This window comes from Salvelinus alpinus, chromosome 4 (assembly GCF_045679555.1).
Source record: "Salvelinus alpinus chromosome 4, SLU_Salpinus.1, whole genome shotgun sequence".
In the NCBI taxonomy this organism is placed as follows: Eukaryota; Metazoa; Chordata; class Actinopteri; order Salmoniformes; family Salmonidae; genus Salvelinus; species Salvelinus alpinus.
In genome coordinates, this window is record NC_092089.1 from 35,634,642 (window position 1) to 35,650,374 (window position 15,733).

The 15,733-nt window shown below is 40.2% G+C and overlaps 1 protein-coding gene across 1 annotated transcript; it reads right to left on the reverse strand.

Annotated features, from left to right (window-relative positions):
• Window positions 1-1,401: 1,401 nt before the first annotated feature.
• LOC139572578 (meprin A subunit beta-like) lies at window positions 1,402-8,206 on the reverse strand. The gene is made up of 10 exons (XM_071395283.1): window positions 8,180-8,206; window positions 6,943-7,036; window positions 6,392-6,509; window positions 6,081-6,259; window positions 5,604-5,822; window positions 5,365-5,520; window positions 4,984-5,208; window positions 4,452-4,898; window positions 4,038-4,208; window positions 1,402-1,433 (listed from the first exon to the last, which is right to left on the reverse strand). The coding sequence occupies exons 1-10, from the start codon at window positions 8,204-8,206 to the stop codon at window positions 1,402-1,404; spliced, it is 1,668 nt and encodes a 555-aa protein (XP_071251384.1).
• Between the last annotated feature and the right edge of the window lie 7,527 nt (window positions 8,207-15,733).

The following is a 15,733-nucleotide window of genomic DNA, read 5'->3' on the forward strand; positions in this document are numbered from 1 at the left end:
TAGTACTTATTACTAAATGGAAATAACAATCCCTAATATAATAGATGTTTATCAAATATGTATTCAAATTAATCACAGTCCCACACAATAGGGAGGGTATAAATTGTATACATTCAGGGCCAATCTTAACGTACTTTACTGTATCACTTTTCTCGTATTTCATGCACACCTCCTCAATATTCAATGATATAACTCTGTTACATACATCTCATCCGTCGGTCCGCGACCCTTTAAAAATCATTCTCACCGATACCAGCTCCAACTGAAATATCTAATGTACTGCTGTCACTCGGCAGTTTCAGTTAATACAACGTAGACATCTCATCTGAAGGTCTCTGACCTCATTCAAACTGATACCAGCTCCTACTGAAATATCAAGTGTAATTCTTTTATACGATTTGAGCGTCTCTAAATCTTCATTCACACCAGTAAGCTTCAACTTACACCATACAAACTCGGCATCTCACCTTAACACACTTCATTCACTGTTGCATTACTCCCCACCCTCTCCCATGCTTTTGGACATATAGCCCATTGGGCATCTCACCCTTATTCATTCACGCTTGGCATCTCACCCAGTACATCACATTTGTTCGTTATATCATAGAATACCTGGCCAGTCAAAATTGCATTCACCACTATGTATTCCTTATGATTTTTTACACTTGGAGTTATATTGAATAAAAACAAATAATACTGTTAGAGCTAAAATGCAAAGATAGGATGACACCTGCTCCAATTGATTTGATTGGTTGTAATCATAACCATACATGTTTGCATCACTTTTTTTAAATAAGAATGAAAGCATTGTCATTTGAATGTCAGTCTTTCATATGTATTTTAAGGTGATCAAATGTATATTCAGTTAAGAGTGGTGTTGTAAATCTAGTTTCATGGCTTCCCCTGCAGAACGTCATAAACAGAATGTTAATCACTGTGTCCAGGTGATCCCAGAGCCGGTTAGTTCAGTCTTTCTCTGCTGTGTGAGACTAACTTAAATGTCAGAATACATACAGTACTTTACATTCTGTTCTCTACAATGGTGCAGTGATACATATAATTGTGAAATGAAGAAGGTACATATAAAAAGTCTGGATGCTCAATTAACTATGGACTCACAATTATCTGAGCAAGAAAATCAATCACATCAGGTCTTCATAACATTCACGCCTGTAAAAAATGAAATAAATATCTATTTAATTAAATTCAAACCAGTTTTTTCAAGGGCTCTATAAAGCAACATTATTGCTGCACTGTGTGATAAACTTCAGGTCAGTTTTGATGTTTTGCAAAGTGGCTCACCTTTGTCATGGAGGTAACCAAACAAGTTCAGATTCCACCTCTCATCTTAATCTTACATTGTCATGCCAACTGTGGCCTTTTCACTAGAAATCATCCCCGTCAACTCAGGACGATCATGATGATGATCATACCTGCATGTACAAACATATGACGCAAAGACGCAGCTGCTTGCAGAATAAACGAGAAATCAAAGATTAAAGAGAAGGGTATAAATAAGTCGGCGCAAAATGCATAACATTATGAATTAATATTTAATAAATCTGTTTATTTGAATGCTAAAATATGACAGATTAGATACAGTTGAAGTCGGAAGTTTACATACACCTTAGCCAAATACATTTAAACTCAGTTTTTCACAATTCCTGAGATTTAATCCTAGTAAAAATTCCCTATCTTCGGTCAGTTAGGATCACCACTTTATTTTAAGAATGTGGTATGTCAGAATAATAGAGAGAATTATTTATTTCAGCTTTTATTTCTTTCATCACATTCCCAGTGGGTCAGAACTTTACATACACTCAATTAGTATTTGGTAGCATTGCCTTTAAATTGTTCAACTTGGGTAAAATGTTTCCGGTAGCCTTCCACAAGCTTCCCACAATATGTTGGGTGAATTTTGGCCCATTCCTCCTGACAGAGCTGGTGTAACTGAGTCGTAGGCCTCTTTGCTCGGACACGCTTTTTCAGTTCTGCCCACACATTTTCTATGGGATTGAGGTCAGGGCTTTGTGATGGCCACTCCAATACCTTGACTTTGTTGCCCTAAAGCCATTTTGTCACAGCTTTGGAAGTATGCTTGGAGTCGTCATCCATTTGGAAGACCCATTTGCGACTAAGCTTTAACTTCCTGACTGATGTCTTGAGATATTGCTTCAATATATCCACATAATTTTCTTCCCTCATGATGCCATCTATTTTCTGAAGTACACCAGTCCCTCCTGCAGAAAAGCACCCCCACAACATGATGCTGCCACCCCCGTTCTTCCCGGTTAGGATGGTGTTCTTCGGCTTGCAAGTTTCCCCCCTTTTCCTCCAAACATAACAATGGTCATTATGGCCAAACAGTTCTATTTTTGTTTCATCAGACCAGAGGACATTTCTCAAAAAAGTACGATCTTTGTCCCCATGTGCAGTTGCAAACCGTAGTCTGGCTTTTTTATGGCGGTTTTGGAGCCGTGGCTTCTTCCTTGCTGAGCGACCTTTCAGGTTATGTCGATATGGGTCTCGTTTTACTGTGGATATAGATACTTTTGTACCTGTTTCCTCCAGCATCTTCACAAGGTCCTTTGCTGTTGTTCTGGGATTGATTTGCACTTTTCACACCAAAGTACGTTCATCTCTAGGAGACAGAATGCATCTCCTTCCTGAGCAGTATGATGGCTACGTGGTCCCATGGTGTTTATACTTGCGTACTAATGTTTGTACAGATGAACGTGGTACCTTCAGGCGTTTGGAAATTGCTCCCAAGGATGAACCAGACTTGTGGACGTCTACAATGTTTCTTCTGAGGTCTTGGCTGATTTCTTTTGATTTTCCCATGATGTCAAGCAAAGAGGCACTGAGTTTGAAGGTAGGCCTTGAAATAGATCCACAGGTACACCTCCAATTGACTCAAATTATGTCAATTAGCCTATCAGAAACTTCTAAAGCCATAACATCCTTTTCTGGAATTTCCAAGCTGTTTAAAGGCACAGTCAACTTAGTGTATGTAAACTTCTGACCTACTGGAATTGTGATACAGTGATAAGTGAAATAATCTGTCTGTAAACAATTGTTGGAAAAATTACTTGTGTCATGCACAAAGTAGATGTCCTAACCGACTTGCCAAAACTATAGTTTGTTAACAAGAAATTTGTGGAGGGGTTGAAAAACGAGTTTTAATGACTCCAACCTAAGTGTATGTAAACTTCCGGCTTAACAGAATATGCAGATAAATGGGACAAACCTAACGTTTTTACTGGACAAATTCCCTATACTGAGGATATTCTAATTTTCATAAACAAAATTTAGTGTCACATGGGAACAGAGGAAATATACAAATCACCCAATTTGTAGCTTTTTCAATCTCATAAAACATACAACCAGTATTATGTAAAGTGTGTGGTTTAGGACAGAATACAATCAGTGGTTAGTTATGATTATCAATAAACATAGGACATGTTAATACATACTGAAGCAGGATAAGGAGAGTGTGGTCAACGGGTACTAGATGTAATGCTTGCTATCGATACTGGCCTATCATAGTTAAGACTACAATAGACATAATCTGTCCCAGGATGGCATTTAGGTGGGCAAGATGTTTACAATAAATATAGAACATAATACAATTAAATGAATCTAAATAACATAATGACCATGGGCATACTGATTTTAAATATAAAATCAAATACATACAATATTTACCTAAGCACATATATTGAAATTAATCAAATCTATGCTAATCTGTCCTTGATCTAATCTTTCTTACTCTGGCACATGGGCCTTCATCACGGTTGTTTGGGTTTCTAATTAAGTTCTGTGGTGACCATTTGGAACAGGGCAGGGAGTTGGTAAATCGCAGATTGGAGATATCTGGAGAAAATAAATATGATCACCATTATAAGTGGTGTGTAGGAAAAAACTGTGAACAGAAAATTAAATTATGTATCTGATTCAACCTAATTAAGTTAAATGTTATCTGATGTTGGCCATTGATAAAAATAAAAAATAAATCGCATATGGATTTGATGGCTCACCTTGCATGGTGATGAGGAAGAAAATGTTGCCTCCCTTGAGGAATTCTCTATGCTTCAGGTGCGTCACGGTTAGGAACTTTAAGTAGCCAACTGCAGGGTTTACGTAGAAGGACTCATCACCCCTGTTTTCTAGCATTCCGACTTTACAGGGATTGTTCCAGGAATCATGGTCTGAAAAATGGAGGAATACCTAGCGTCATACACATGCAAGGGAATGGAGGCTCTCATAATATAGAAGCATTTGCATTCAGTCATATGACTCATAAGCATGGCCATTTCTGTTTGCCACTGTCTCGAAAGGGTTTGTTTGTAAATGTGATCAAAGCTAGGCTGGGTATTGCAAATGAGCTGTGCACTTACTATAATCGATTGTGTTTTGGACACACTCGTATTGAATGTTTAAATTTCTCTTACCGTCCTGAAGTGAGGGTTCAGTGGTAATGCTGATTTGCTTGGACATGCGTTGCTGGATGTGGGGATTCTGGTCCAGCAGTTGAATCGTCACTTGTCGATGGTGGCAAGGCCACTGGAGTTGGTCATCATACTTTCCTGAGACTAAGCGCACATAAACTCCAAACAACATTTCACGAAGATAAATGGCAATCTGGTAGGCATAGCCCTCTGGGGAATAGTATCTGGGGCTGTACACAACAGTGTTAATGTCACTGGTGGTTAAAAGATTCTCAAAGTCTTTCATCTGCCAGGTGTGATGGGGGCATTCTGTCTCTGACAGGTTGATGTCATCGATGGAAAACCCACCTGTAGACTGTCCTGCTCCTTTACGCACCTCAAACTCCACCTGGAAGGTTTTGGTGCCATTCAGGGGCACGTGGTAGGGCATCCAGTGAGATCCTGGGGAACCTTCAGAGAGAGACACTAGAGATTAAACAATTATTTCTACGAGTGAATTTTCCAAGTGGTTGATTCACCTTCTCATCATCCTAACCTGTGATCTGTTCCATGAGGCGGAGAGTTCCTTTAGGGTCTTTCTCATCACGATACTCTCTGATCCAGATGTTGAGCTGGTCTAACTCGTTACCACTGTGGTAGTAGTAGAACTGCAGACACTGGACACTGCACTTCCTGCTGGGAGTCGTCTCCCTGCTCTCCAGTCGGGCTGTGTCCCCCTCCTGGCCTGACGCTGTGCTGGCATGCATGAAGAAACCAGTACCTGGGTAAAGTAGGGTAAGCATTTTTAACAATTGTCTGATATTTGTATCTAATGGTCCTACAGCACAAGTTCAGTTTACTGTCTGTATTAACAGCATTTTCATGAAGTAGTCAACTGTTAGTAAAGTGTGAGCTGTATTACAGCATTAAATCTCACCGTCTGTTTTCCCCAGGTTGGTGAAATCAGAATAGGGCCCCCCAATGACAGTCTTCATTCTTTTCCAGCCACCTACCAAACTCTTGGTGCAGCGACTCATCCCACACAATCTCTGGTTGTCGAAGTTGCAATGTTCCATAAATGAAATAGATTTTTCTAAAGGAGGAGAAGAATATACATGTTTTTCAACTTGGACATGCAGTACAGTAGACCTGCTTGGTTTCATGACACACACTTACTGCATCCGTATAGCTTGTTCAGCATCAAGGCATCTTGTGGGCTCATTTCAAGGCGTTGTCCAATAATCTTTTGGTACTCAGGTTGCTTAGTGATGATGGTAGGTCCCTCTCCCTTGCTGAATGATGTCTCACTGTAATGCAGCACCGAGCTGTAGTCATACGGGAAACCCAGGGTGGTCGAATAATGGGGAGAGACCTTCACAAAGTTCCTCTCATGACCTGTAGACAAGGAGTCGATTCATGACACTTAATTACTGCTTTAGTTTACAACCTCAAATTTCCTGAAATTAAAGTCTTGATTATCAGCCTATTACACTCATGATAAATAACCATCATTTACTTTCACGTACAACATTTTGCTAACATTGTGAAGACATCATGTATATCAAGTTAATTTAATAACAAAAAATAGCATAATATGTAGACCATATTATTAGAATTTATAACTGAAAAACGCTGAAGAAAATGTGAACAAACCACGTCTTATATTTTTCCAAACAATGGTCACATATTCATCCCTGTCATATCTGGACTGTTCATGCCAGATTCCCAGAGCGTGTAGAAACTCATGCTCCACAATGCCAATATGATCACAGTAATTTCCAATGGAAAGAGGCTGTCCATACTTGGAAGATCTCCCTACGTGGGAGGAACACCTACATTAAAAGAAAGCAAGGAGACACAAAAATTAACCTGTATCAATATCAAGCAAGTCAGATATCTTCAGTAAAAAGGGGCAAACTACCCATGTTCCCTCAAGTGATCAGGCAGTGAAAAAAGGATCTTACCCTCTGTTCTTCTGGGCTGAAATGAAGTGATACTCAGAGCCTCTGGGCTTGAAGTCGACGCATGATTTTAGTCTGAACTGCTCAAAGGCCCGCAGAATGATCCCTTTTGCATTCAAAGCTGAGTTCATATAGAAAACACATGGTAAAGTGATGGCAAATGAAGGCCTTTGGGGGAACGATCCATCACTTATCCAACCTTTATTTATCAACCGGGTGGGAAAGCCTTCACTCAGTATAGGAACAGATTACATACACACAACCACTGTTTCTGAGCAGATGCTGGATGCAGAATAATATGTTCAGTAAATGGTCAAAAGAGACTCTGCAATCTTAGCTCCCATGTGGTTTATTGGAGACAGTGTTTTGGCCACTTAGGTTTTCATTAGGTCTCCATTCACAAAGAACAAGCCAACGTTCTGTGTATAGACATATGACATCCCACCTGAGGACATCCCTCAAGTGACAGGTATAGTCTACCGTGTGATGTTACTTGGGGATGTCTGTCCATATATGGATTTATAAATGGAGACCTGATGAAGATTTGTACTCACCAAGGGTTTCTTCTAGCACATAGGGGACGGGAAGGTCCCATAGTTTGTCCTTGTTCAAAACGGTATTCCTTGGAACCCTTCGTTTATGCGGAGGCTACATGATTTGAATACACCAGAAATAGTAAATGATAGTGAAAGAGTACATCTGAAGCCAGCAGAATATTCATCAAAATTCTTCATCTTTTGTAGGGTGTACTGACCTCGATTATATCACCCTCGCGTAAGTCTAAGTCTGGAAATGTAAATGCTGTAAATTATTATTCACTATGGAATCAAGGTAAAACAGAGTCTAAAAGAATATTGCAGTACATACAACCACCAACTCTAGTTGCATAACTCAGCTCAACCTACCCATGTTTATTCTGTTGATGTCCAAGTCGAAATCCTCAATATCTTGAAAAATAACAAAATAGACAAGTTTGAAATAGAAAATTATTAATAATTGTTAGTATCTATTTTGTATTTGTATTTGAATGTAGATTAAAGGCAACAGTTTTCTAAAAGTGTACATTTAAAAAATGGTGTCAATCCCGTATAGGCCAATGTAAAACCTTTGGTCTGGACTACTCAAACTCCCTAGTGTATTTATTTCTCTGGTTATTATATTAAATAAAATGATGTATGGCTAGAGTATACAAACTCACCTCTGAAAATTGCTTGAGGCTGCGGATGAAGAACAAAATATGATTTTGTAGCAATTCCGGGTAAATAAATAAATAACTTAACCGTGTAAATATTTCTGATCATGTCTTTGTAATTTGAAAATGTAATATATATTTTTAATCAATATAAAATTGGTATTCACAGTTCAATCTCTTACCCGAGACAACGTTATGAAGTCCACAACTAGGAAAATATAAATATACATTCTCCTATGGATACGAAACATATGTCCTTGCTATGGTCAAGTTACCTAAAATTCTAAATACTTTACAACAACACAAACACCAAACCAAAGATTGTCATGTGAAAAGAAAGTTGTAAATCATAAGACAAATGTATTAAAATCTTGTGTTTCTTCCCTTCTCTGTATCTTCATAGTAGTGTATGTCCGGGTATTGCAAAGGATCAAGACTTGAAGTGAAGTGACTCAAAACTTGGAACTTTTACCCTCTCTTTATTAACATAGTTTTTCCTTGCAGACATGTGAGTTAGCATTGCAAACAACTATTCATCACAAACACAATTATCATACTGTTAAATAACATTTATTTGCACAAGGTAACAAATTGTGTACCTTGAACAAACATGACATCTTCTTCATTGTCAAAGCAAATCATCTAGGTGTATGATCAAATCAAATCAAATGTATTTATATAGCCCTTCTTACATCAGCTGATATCTCAAAGTGCTGTACAGAAACCCAGCCTAAAACAACAAAAACCGAAGGCAATGCAGGTGTAGAAGCACGGTGGCTAGGAAAAACTCCCTAGAAAGGCCAAAACCTAGGAAGAAACCTAGAGAGGAACCAGGCTATGAGGGGTGGCCAGTCCTCTTTTGGCTGTGCCGGGTGGAGATTATAACAGAACATGGCCAAGATGTTCAAATGTTCATAAATGACCAGCATGGTCAAATAATAATAATCACAGTAGTTGTCGAGGGTGCAGCAAGTCAGCACCTCAGGAGTAAATGTCAGTTGGCTTTTCATAGCCGATCATTAAGAGTATCTCTACCGCTCCTGCGGTCTCTAGAGAGTTGAAAACAGCAGGTCTGGAACAGGTAGCATGTCCGGTGAACAGGTCAGGGTTCCATAGCCGCAGGCAGAACAGTTGAAACTGGAGCAGCAGCACGGCCAGGTGGACTGGGGACAGCAAGGAGTCATCATGCCAGGTAGTCCTGAGGCATGGTCCTAGGGCTCAGGTCCTCTGAGAGAGAGAAAGAGAGAATTAGAGAGAGCATACTTAAATTCAGAGGACACCGGATAAGACAGGAGAAGTACTCCAGATATAACAAACTGACCCTAGCCCCCAGACACAAACTACTGCAGCATAAATACTGGAGGCTGAGACAGGAGGGGTCAGGAGACACTGTGGCCCCATCCGATGATACCCCCGGACAGGGCCAAACAGGAAGGATATAACCCCACCCATTTTGCCAAAGCACAGCCCCCACACCACTAGAGGGATAACTTCAACCACCAACTTACCATCCTGAGACAAGGCCGAGTATAGCCCACAAAGATCTCCACCACGGCACAACCCAAGGGGGGGGGCGCCAACCCAGACAGGAAGTATGATGTATGGAGGTAAGAAAGACGTGTGGAAATCAATGGCCAGGTAATAACTGTAGTAATTATAATGGCTTTAATTACTGAATAACAATAAGTAATTGCACTTAAGAACCATGGCTTGACCGTGGACAACAAACACCCTGTCGTTCTCTGAAAACATCAAAGCAGTGACTCGCTCCTGCAGGTTCATGCTCTACAACATCTGTAGAGTACGACCCTACCTCACACAGGAAGCGGTGCAGGTCCTAATCCAGGAACTTGTCATCTCCCATCTGGACTACTGCAACTCTCTGTTGTCTGGGCTCCCCGCTTGTGTCCTCACACCCCTGCAACCGGTCCAGAATGCTGCAGCGCGCCTGGTGTTCAGCCTTCCCAAGTTCTCCCATGTCACCCCGCTCCTCCGCACACTCCACTGGCTTCCAGTCGAAGCTCGCATCCACTACAAGACCATGGTACTTGCCTAAGGAGCAGCAAGAGGAACTGTCCCGCCCTACCTTCAGGCTATGCTTAAACCCTACACACCAACCTGAGCACTTTGTTCTGCCACCTCTGGTCTCTTGGCCCTCCCACCCCTACAGGAGAGCAGCTCCCGCTCATCCCAGTCCAAGATCTTCTCTGTCCTGGCACCCCAAGTGTGGAACCAGCTTCCCCCTGAAACTAGGATAGCAGAGTCCCTGCCCATCTTCTGAAAACATCTGAAACCCTACCTCTTCAAAGTGTATCTTAAACAGTCAAATCGGGGCTGTTCTGAAGACAAAAGAGGGTGCAACTCAATATTAGGAAGGTGTTCCTAATGTTTTGTATACTCGGTGTACGTACAGTGCTTTCGGGAAGTATTCAGACCCCTTGACTTTTTCACATTTTGCTACGTTACAGCCTTATTCTAAAGTTGATTAAATAAAACATTTTCCTCATCAATATACCCTATAATGACCAAAGGAAAACAGGTTTTTAGAAACAGAAATACGTAATTTACATAAATATTCAGAACTTTTGCTATGAGACTCGAAATTGAGCTGTTGAGATGTTTTTACATCTTGATTGGAGTCCACCTGTTGTAAATTCAATTGATTGGACTTGATTTGGAAAGGCACACACCTGTCTAGATAAGGTCCCACAGTTGACAGTTCATGTCAGAGCAAAAACCCAGCCATGAGTTTGAAGGAATTGTCCGTAGAGCTCCGAGACAGAATTGTGTTGAGGCACAAATCTGGGGAGGGGTGCAAAAACATTTCTGCAGCATTGAAGGTCCCCAAGAACACAGTGGCCTCCATCATTCTGTTTTACTTTTTATTTTAGTCCCCCCCTCCTAGGCAAGTCAGTTAAGAACAAGTTCTTATTCATAATGAAGGCCAAACCCGGACGACGCTGAGCCAATTGTGCGCCGCCCTATGGGACTCCAGCCTGGAATCGAATCAGGGACTGTAGTGACGCTTCTTGCACTGAGATGCAGTGCCTTAGACCGCTGCGCCACTCGGGAGCCCATTCTTAAATGAAGCTTGGAACCCCCAAGACTCTTCCTAGAGCTGGCCACTGGGCCAAACTGAGCAATCGGGGAAGAAGGGCCTAGGTCAGGGAGGTGACCAAGAACCCAATGGTCACTTTGACAGAGCTCCAGAATTCCTCTGTGGAGATGGGAGAACCGTCCAGAAGGACAACAATCTCTGCTGCACTTCACCAATCAGGCCTTTATGTTAGAGTGGCCAGATGGAAGCCACTCCTCAGTAAAAGGCACATGACAGCCCGCTTGGAGTTTGCCAAAAGGCACCTAAAGACTATCAAGACCATGAGAAACAAGATTCTCTGGTCTGATGAAACCAAGATTGAACTCTTTGGCCTGAATGCCAAGTGTGACGCCTGGAGGAAACCTGGCACCATCCCTACGGTGAAGCATGGTGGTGCAGCATCATGCTGTGGGCATATTTTTCAGCAGCAGGGACTGGGAGACCAGTCCCTAACCATGAACGGCGCAAAGTACAGAGAGATCCTTGATGATGATCTGCTCCAGAGCACTCAGGACCTCAAATTGGGGCGAACGTTCACCTTCAAACAGGACAACGACCCTAAGCACATAGCCAAGAAAACGCAGAACTGGCTTCGGGACAAGTCTCTGAATGTCATTGGGTGGCCCAGCCAGAACCCGGACTTGAACCTGATCGAACATCTCTGGAGAGACCTTAAAAATAGCTGTACGCTCCCGATCCAACCTGACAGAGCTTGAGAGGATCTGCAGAGAAGAATGGGAGAAACTCTCCAAATACAGGTGTGCCAAGCTTGTCGCCTCATACCCAAGAAGACTTGAGGCTGTAATCGCTGCCAAAGGTGCTTCAACAAAGTACTGAGTAAAGGGTCTGCATACTAATGTAAATATGGTATTTCCATTTTTTTCAACAACAAACAAATATGCAAAAATGTGTAAAAACATGTTTTTATATTGTCATTATGGGGTATTGTGGATAGATTGAGGTGGAAAAAATGATTCAATCCATTTTAGAATAAGGCTGTAATGTAACAAAATGTGGAAAAAAATCAAGGGGTCTGAATATTGTCCAAAAGCACTGTATAATTGTTTGGACTTTTCGTGAACTAACACTCACACTTCACTTGTTCCCCCTTACTAGCTGTGACTTTGCTGATGGCTACTTTATTGAGGGAAAATGTACTTACTATAGCTGTGATATGAATGCACTAACTGTAAGTTGCTCTGGATAAGAGCAACAGAGTACATTTGGATTGTATATTTGGATTGTCAAGGACAGTCCAAATATTATGACACCATTTGTATGATGCAAAAAGTACACTTTAGTTAAGTATTTACATGTAATTTAAAAAAGTTAAAACATTTTGTTGTACATTTTAAACAGTTACTACATTTTATTTTATGTCACATGTTATTAAACATACAAATCACCCAATTCCTAGCTTTTGTAGTCCCATAAGTAGATTTACTATTTTACTATATTGTAATCATTGGTTATAACGTATTGATTATTTTTTATAATTCCATTACATCATTTGTTTATTAAATCAGTATGACAAAGTTTGGTCCTGACTATAATGCTTACCATCAAAATAACCATACCGTTTCAAAGTAAATCTAAAATTGGATTATCTCATCTCAAGTACATTTCTTTAGCAAAACTATTGTTATATCCATCAGGATGGCATTAGGGTTGGTAGGCACAAACAAGGCACAAACATTTACCATACATTAATATAATCTCTCTGGTAAATCATTGTAGGTCATCAGGCTTTATAGACTGTTGTTATCTATATGTTTAGGTTCTAATGTCGTTCAGTGAATCAACCACAACATAAGAGCCATAACGATGATCGCTGGGGAAGACACCAGTCCAGAGGAGAAGTCATAGGCTGGAAGAAAAAGGACAGAAATAGCAACCTTTCACTCAATTAATGAGTCATTATAGATGCTTTTAAAGGGGCAATCTGCATTTCAAACAATAACAAAGCAGACACCCCGCCACTGGTTTTGGTAAAATGCTCAGGGATGGGGCTGGAGAAATATATCCACTCTCAAATTCATAGGCAGAGCTATGGATGCAAGGACTGACCATACATGATATCAAAATTATAGTTTAACCATACTTTGAAGCTATACAGTGTTTGATTACAATTACATTGTATTAAAGCAAAGTCATATTTTGGTTTCTGGTGGGATACGACAGTTGAACTAAGCTCATGAGGCATTTATGTTATATTCTTAAAGACGTCCTCCAGCAATTTCTGAACTTTTACTGTTAAAGTGATATCCCATGTATAAGTACAGTAAAGTACACACTTAAGGGTAAAAAAAATGTTTTGAGCCATTGCAAACTTCAAGGGGTAGGGCATTCAAGGAGTTGGTCTGATGGGAATCCGCAATGTCATCAGCCTCCTTACTTAAGAGACAATGGAAGAGTAATAGAGAACTAAAGAGGAAAGGCGATTTACCTGGACCACCTATTAAGGGGCAATCAGCAGTTGCTACATCAAATTTTGCACTTATAAATGAATGATATGGACCCATTGATTCCTGAAGAATATAACTTAAATGCCTCACGAGCTTAGTTCAACTGTCCTACCTCATCAGAACCCAAAATATAAGCTTGTTATACTCCAATGTTTGCAAGCAAAGTAGATGTAAACAAATATTAAATAGCCTCAACATGCATCCATAGCTCTGTCTATGAATTTGAGTGGAAGAGTGGTCACTTTTCTCCAGCCCCATCCCTCAGCTTTTTACCGAAACAGAGGTGGGGAAAACGCTTTATTGTTTCAACTGCTGATTGCCGCTTTAATTTTATTGAGCAAAAATATGTATGTCCTAAATAAAAACACCAGAAAATTTGTATATAGTCAGTCAGTATACATACCATTTTGAAACGTGGTACTGTTATCCACAGACACTGGATCAGTATCTGTCAGAAATAAAAATCTATATATGAGAGGGACCCATGAACACTGGTGTCAGCTTCGTGTTATCAATGTCATCAGGGGGAAATTAGGTTCTGGCCTATTGTATGTGATTCTGAATCTGATCAGCTTGATCATTGCAGGCCATGAGGAATTAGTCAAGCGACATGGTTTGGTGAGTTTTGAGCCTGTAAAACACAAGATGTACCATACTTTCAGGGATGAGAGTTGACCAGACTTCTAACAATAAAAACACATAACTGCCAGTCTTCTAGCACCTAACGTATCAATGTTTAACTCCTTATATATATATATATGTGTGTGTCAAATTAAAATGTTACGTTTTCATGTTTGATTGAAATGTGCCCAAACAATTGTAACATGGAGGCTTACCCCTTAAAGGACCCAGCTTGGTGTGGTCTGAGGTTGGCCCATTAAGGACCCTGCCCACTCTCTCCTAGCTGGCACTGACACTGGAACAGAGGGTGATACCACACTCCTGGTTGTCCTCAAAGCTGCATGTCTCTAGGAATGTGACCGCAGATGCTGCATAATTGGAACATAGAGATACAAGGGAAGTATTTGCATGGTAGACCAGTAGTGATGCTGGGCAAACACATGGATTACTCATAGTGCTTAAGGCGCTAGCTAAAGGCACATCCTGCACTTTGTTGTATAACCTCCAAATATCATTGGACTATGCACACTATGTACTGTTCTGAGATCTCATTAGCTTCAAATACATTTACTTTGAATGAAACACTGACCTATGACGTAACACCTTGTAAACGGCTTTACGACATTCCCATCAATGACCAATACAATATAAAAGCCATTGACATGCTGCTAATGAAACACATAAGTCCATGGTTTTGTCTCATTCTTTCACTGAGCAAAGTTCTATAGCTTACTTACTGCAGTTATACTGCGTGTTTAGTTTTAAGACGTCATTGGAGCTCATGTAAGGCAGTTGGCCAACTACATTCTGGTTGCTTAGTGATGATGGTGGATCCATTGCCATTGGTGAAGTCCTACTTTCCGTAGTGCATCACCGAGGTGTAGTCAAACGGGGTACCTAGGGTGCTTGTTTGACTTGCACTGCGTTTTTTAAAGTTGTGCTCCTTTCCTGAGTACAAAAATAATAAGTAGAATTATGCCTTTACTTGACATGGTACTTGTCGATGTTGCTAGCTAGCACTGTTATATTTCATCCTCGTTAACTGAAGCAAAATTATTAACCTAGAAGTGTTGTATAATATGAACGATTGACGATAGGATACTGTTAGTATGATTGTATTTCAACACTTCCAATCAAATGATATTGTATTGGTCGCATATACTTGGTTAGCAGATGTTATTGTGAGTGTAGCGAAATGCTTGTGCTTTTAGTTCCGACAGTGCAGCAATATCTAACATGTAATCTAACAATTCCACAAAAACTACCTAATACACACAAATCTAAGTAAAGAAATGGAATAAGAATATTTACATATAAATAATTGGATGAGCAATGACAAAACGGCATAGGTAAGATGCAATAGAAAGTATAAAATACAGTTGAAGTCGGAGGTTTACATACACCTTAGCCAAATACATTTAAACTCAGTTTTTCACAATTCCTGACATTTAATCCTAGTAAAAATTCCCTGTCTTAAGTCAGTTAGGATCACCACTTTATTTTAAGAATGTGAAATGTCAAAATAATAGTGGAGAGAATGATTTATTTCAGCTTTTATTTCCTTCATCACATTCCCAGTGGGTCAGAAGTTTACATACACTCAATTAGTATTTGGTAGCATTGCCTTTAAATTGTTTAATTTGGGTCAAACATTTCAGGTAGCCTTCCACAAGGTTCCCACAATAAGTTGGGTGAATTCTGGCCCATTCCTCCTGACAGAGCTGGCGTAACTGAGTCAGATTTGTAGGCCTCCTTGCTCGCACATGCTTTTTCAGTTCTGCCCACAAATGTTCTATAGGATTGAGGTCAGGGCTTTGTGATGGCCACTCCACTCCAATACCTTGACTTTGTTGTCCTTAAGCCATTTTGCCACAACTTTGGAAGTATGCTTGGGGTCATTGTTCATTTTGGAAGACCCATTTGCGAACAAGCTTTAACTTCCTGACTGATGTCTTGAGATGTTGCTTCAA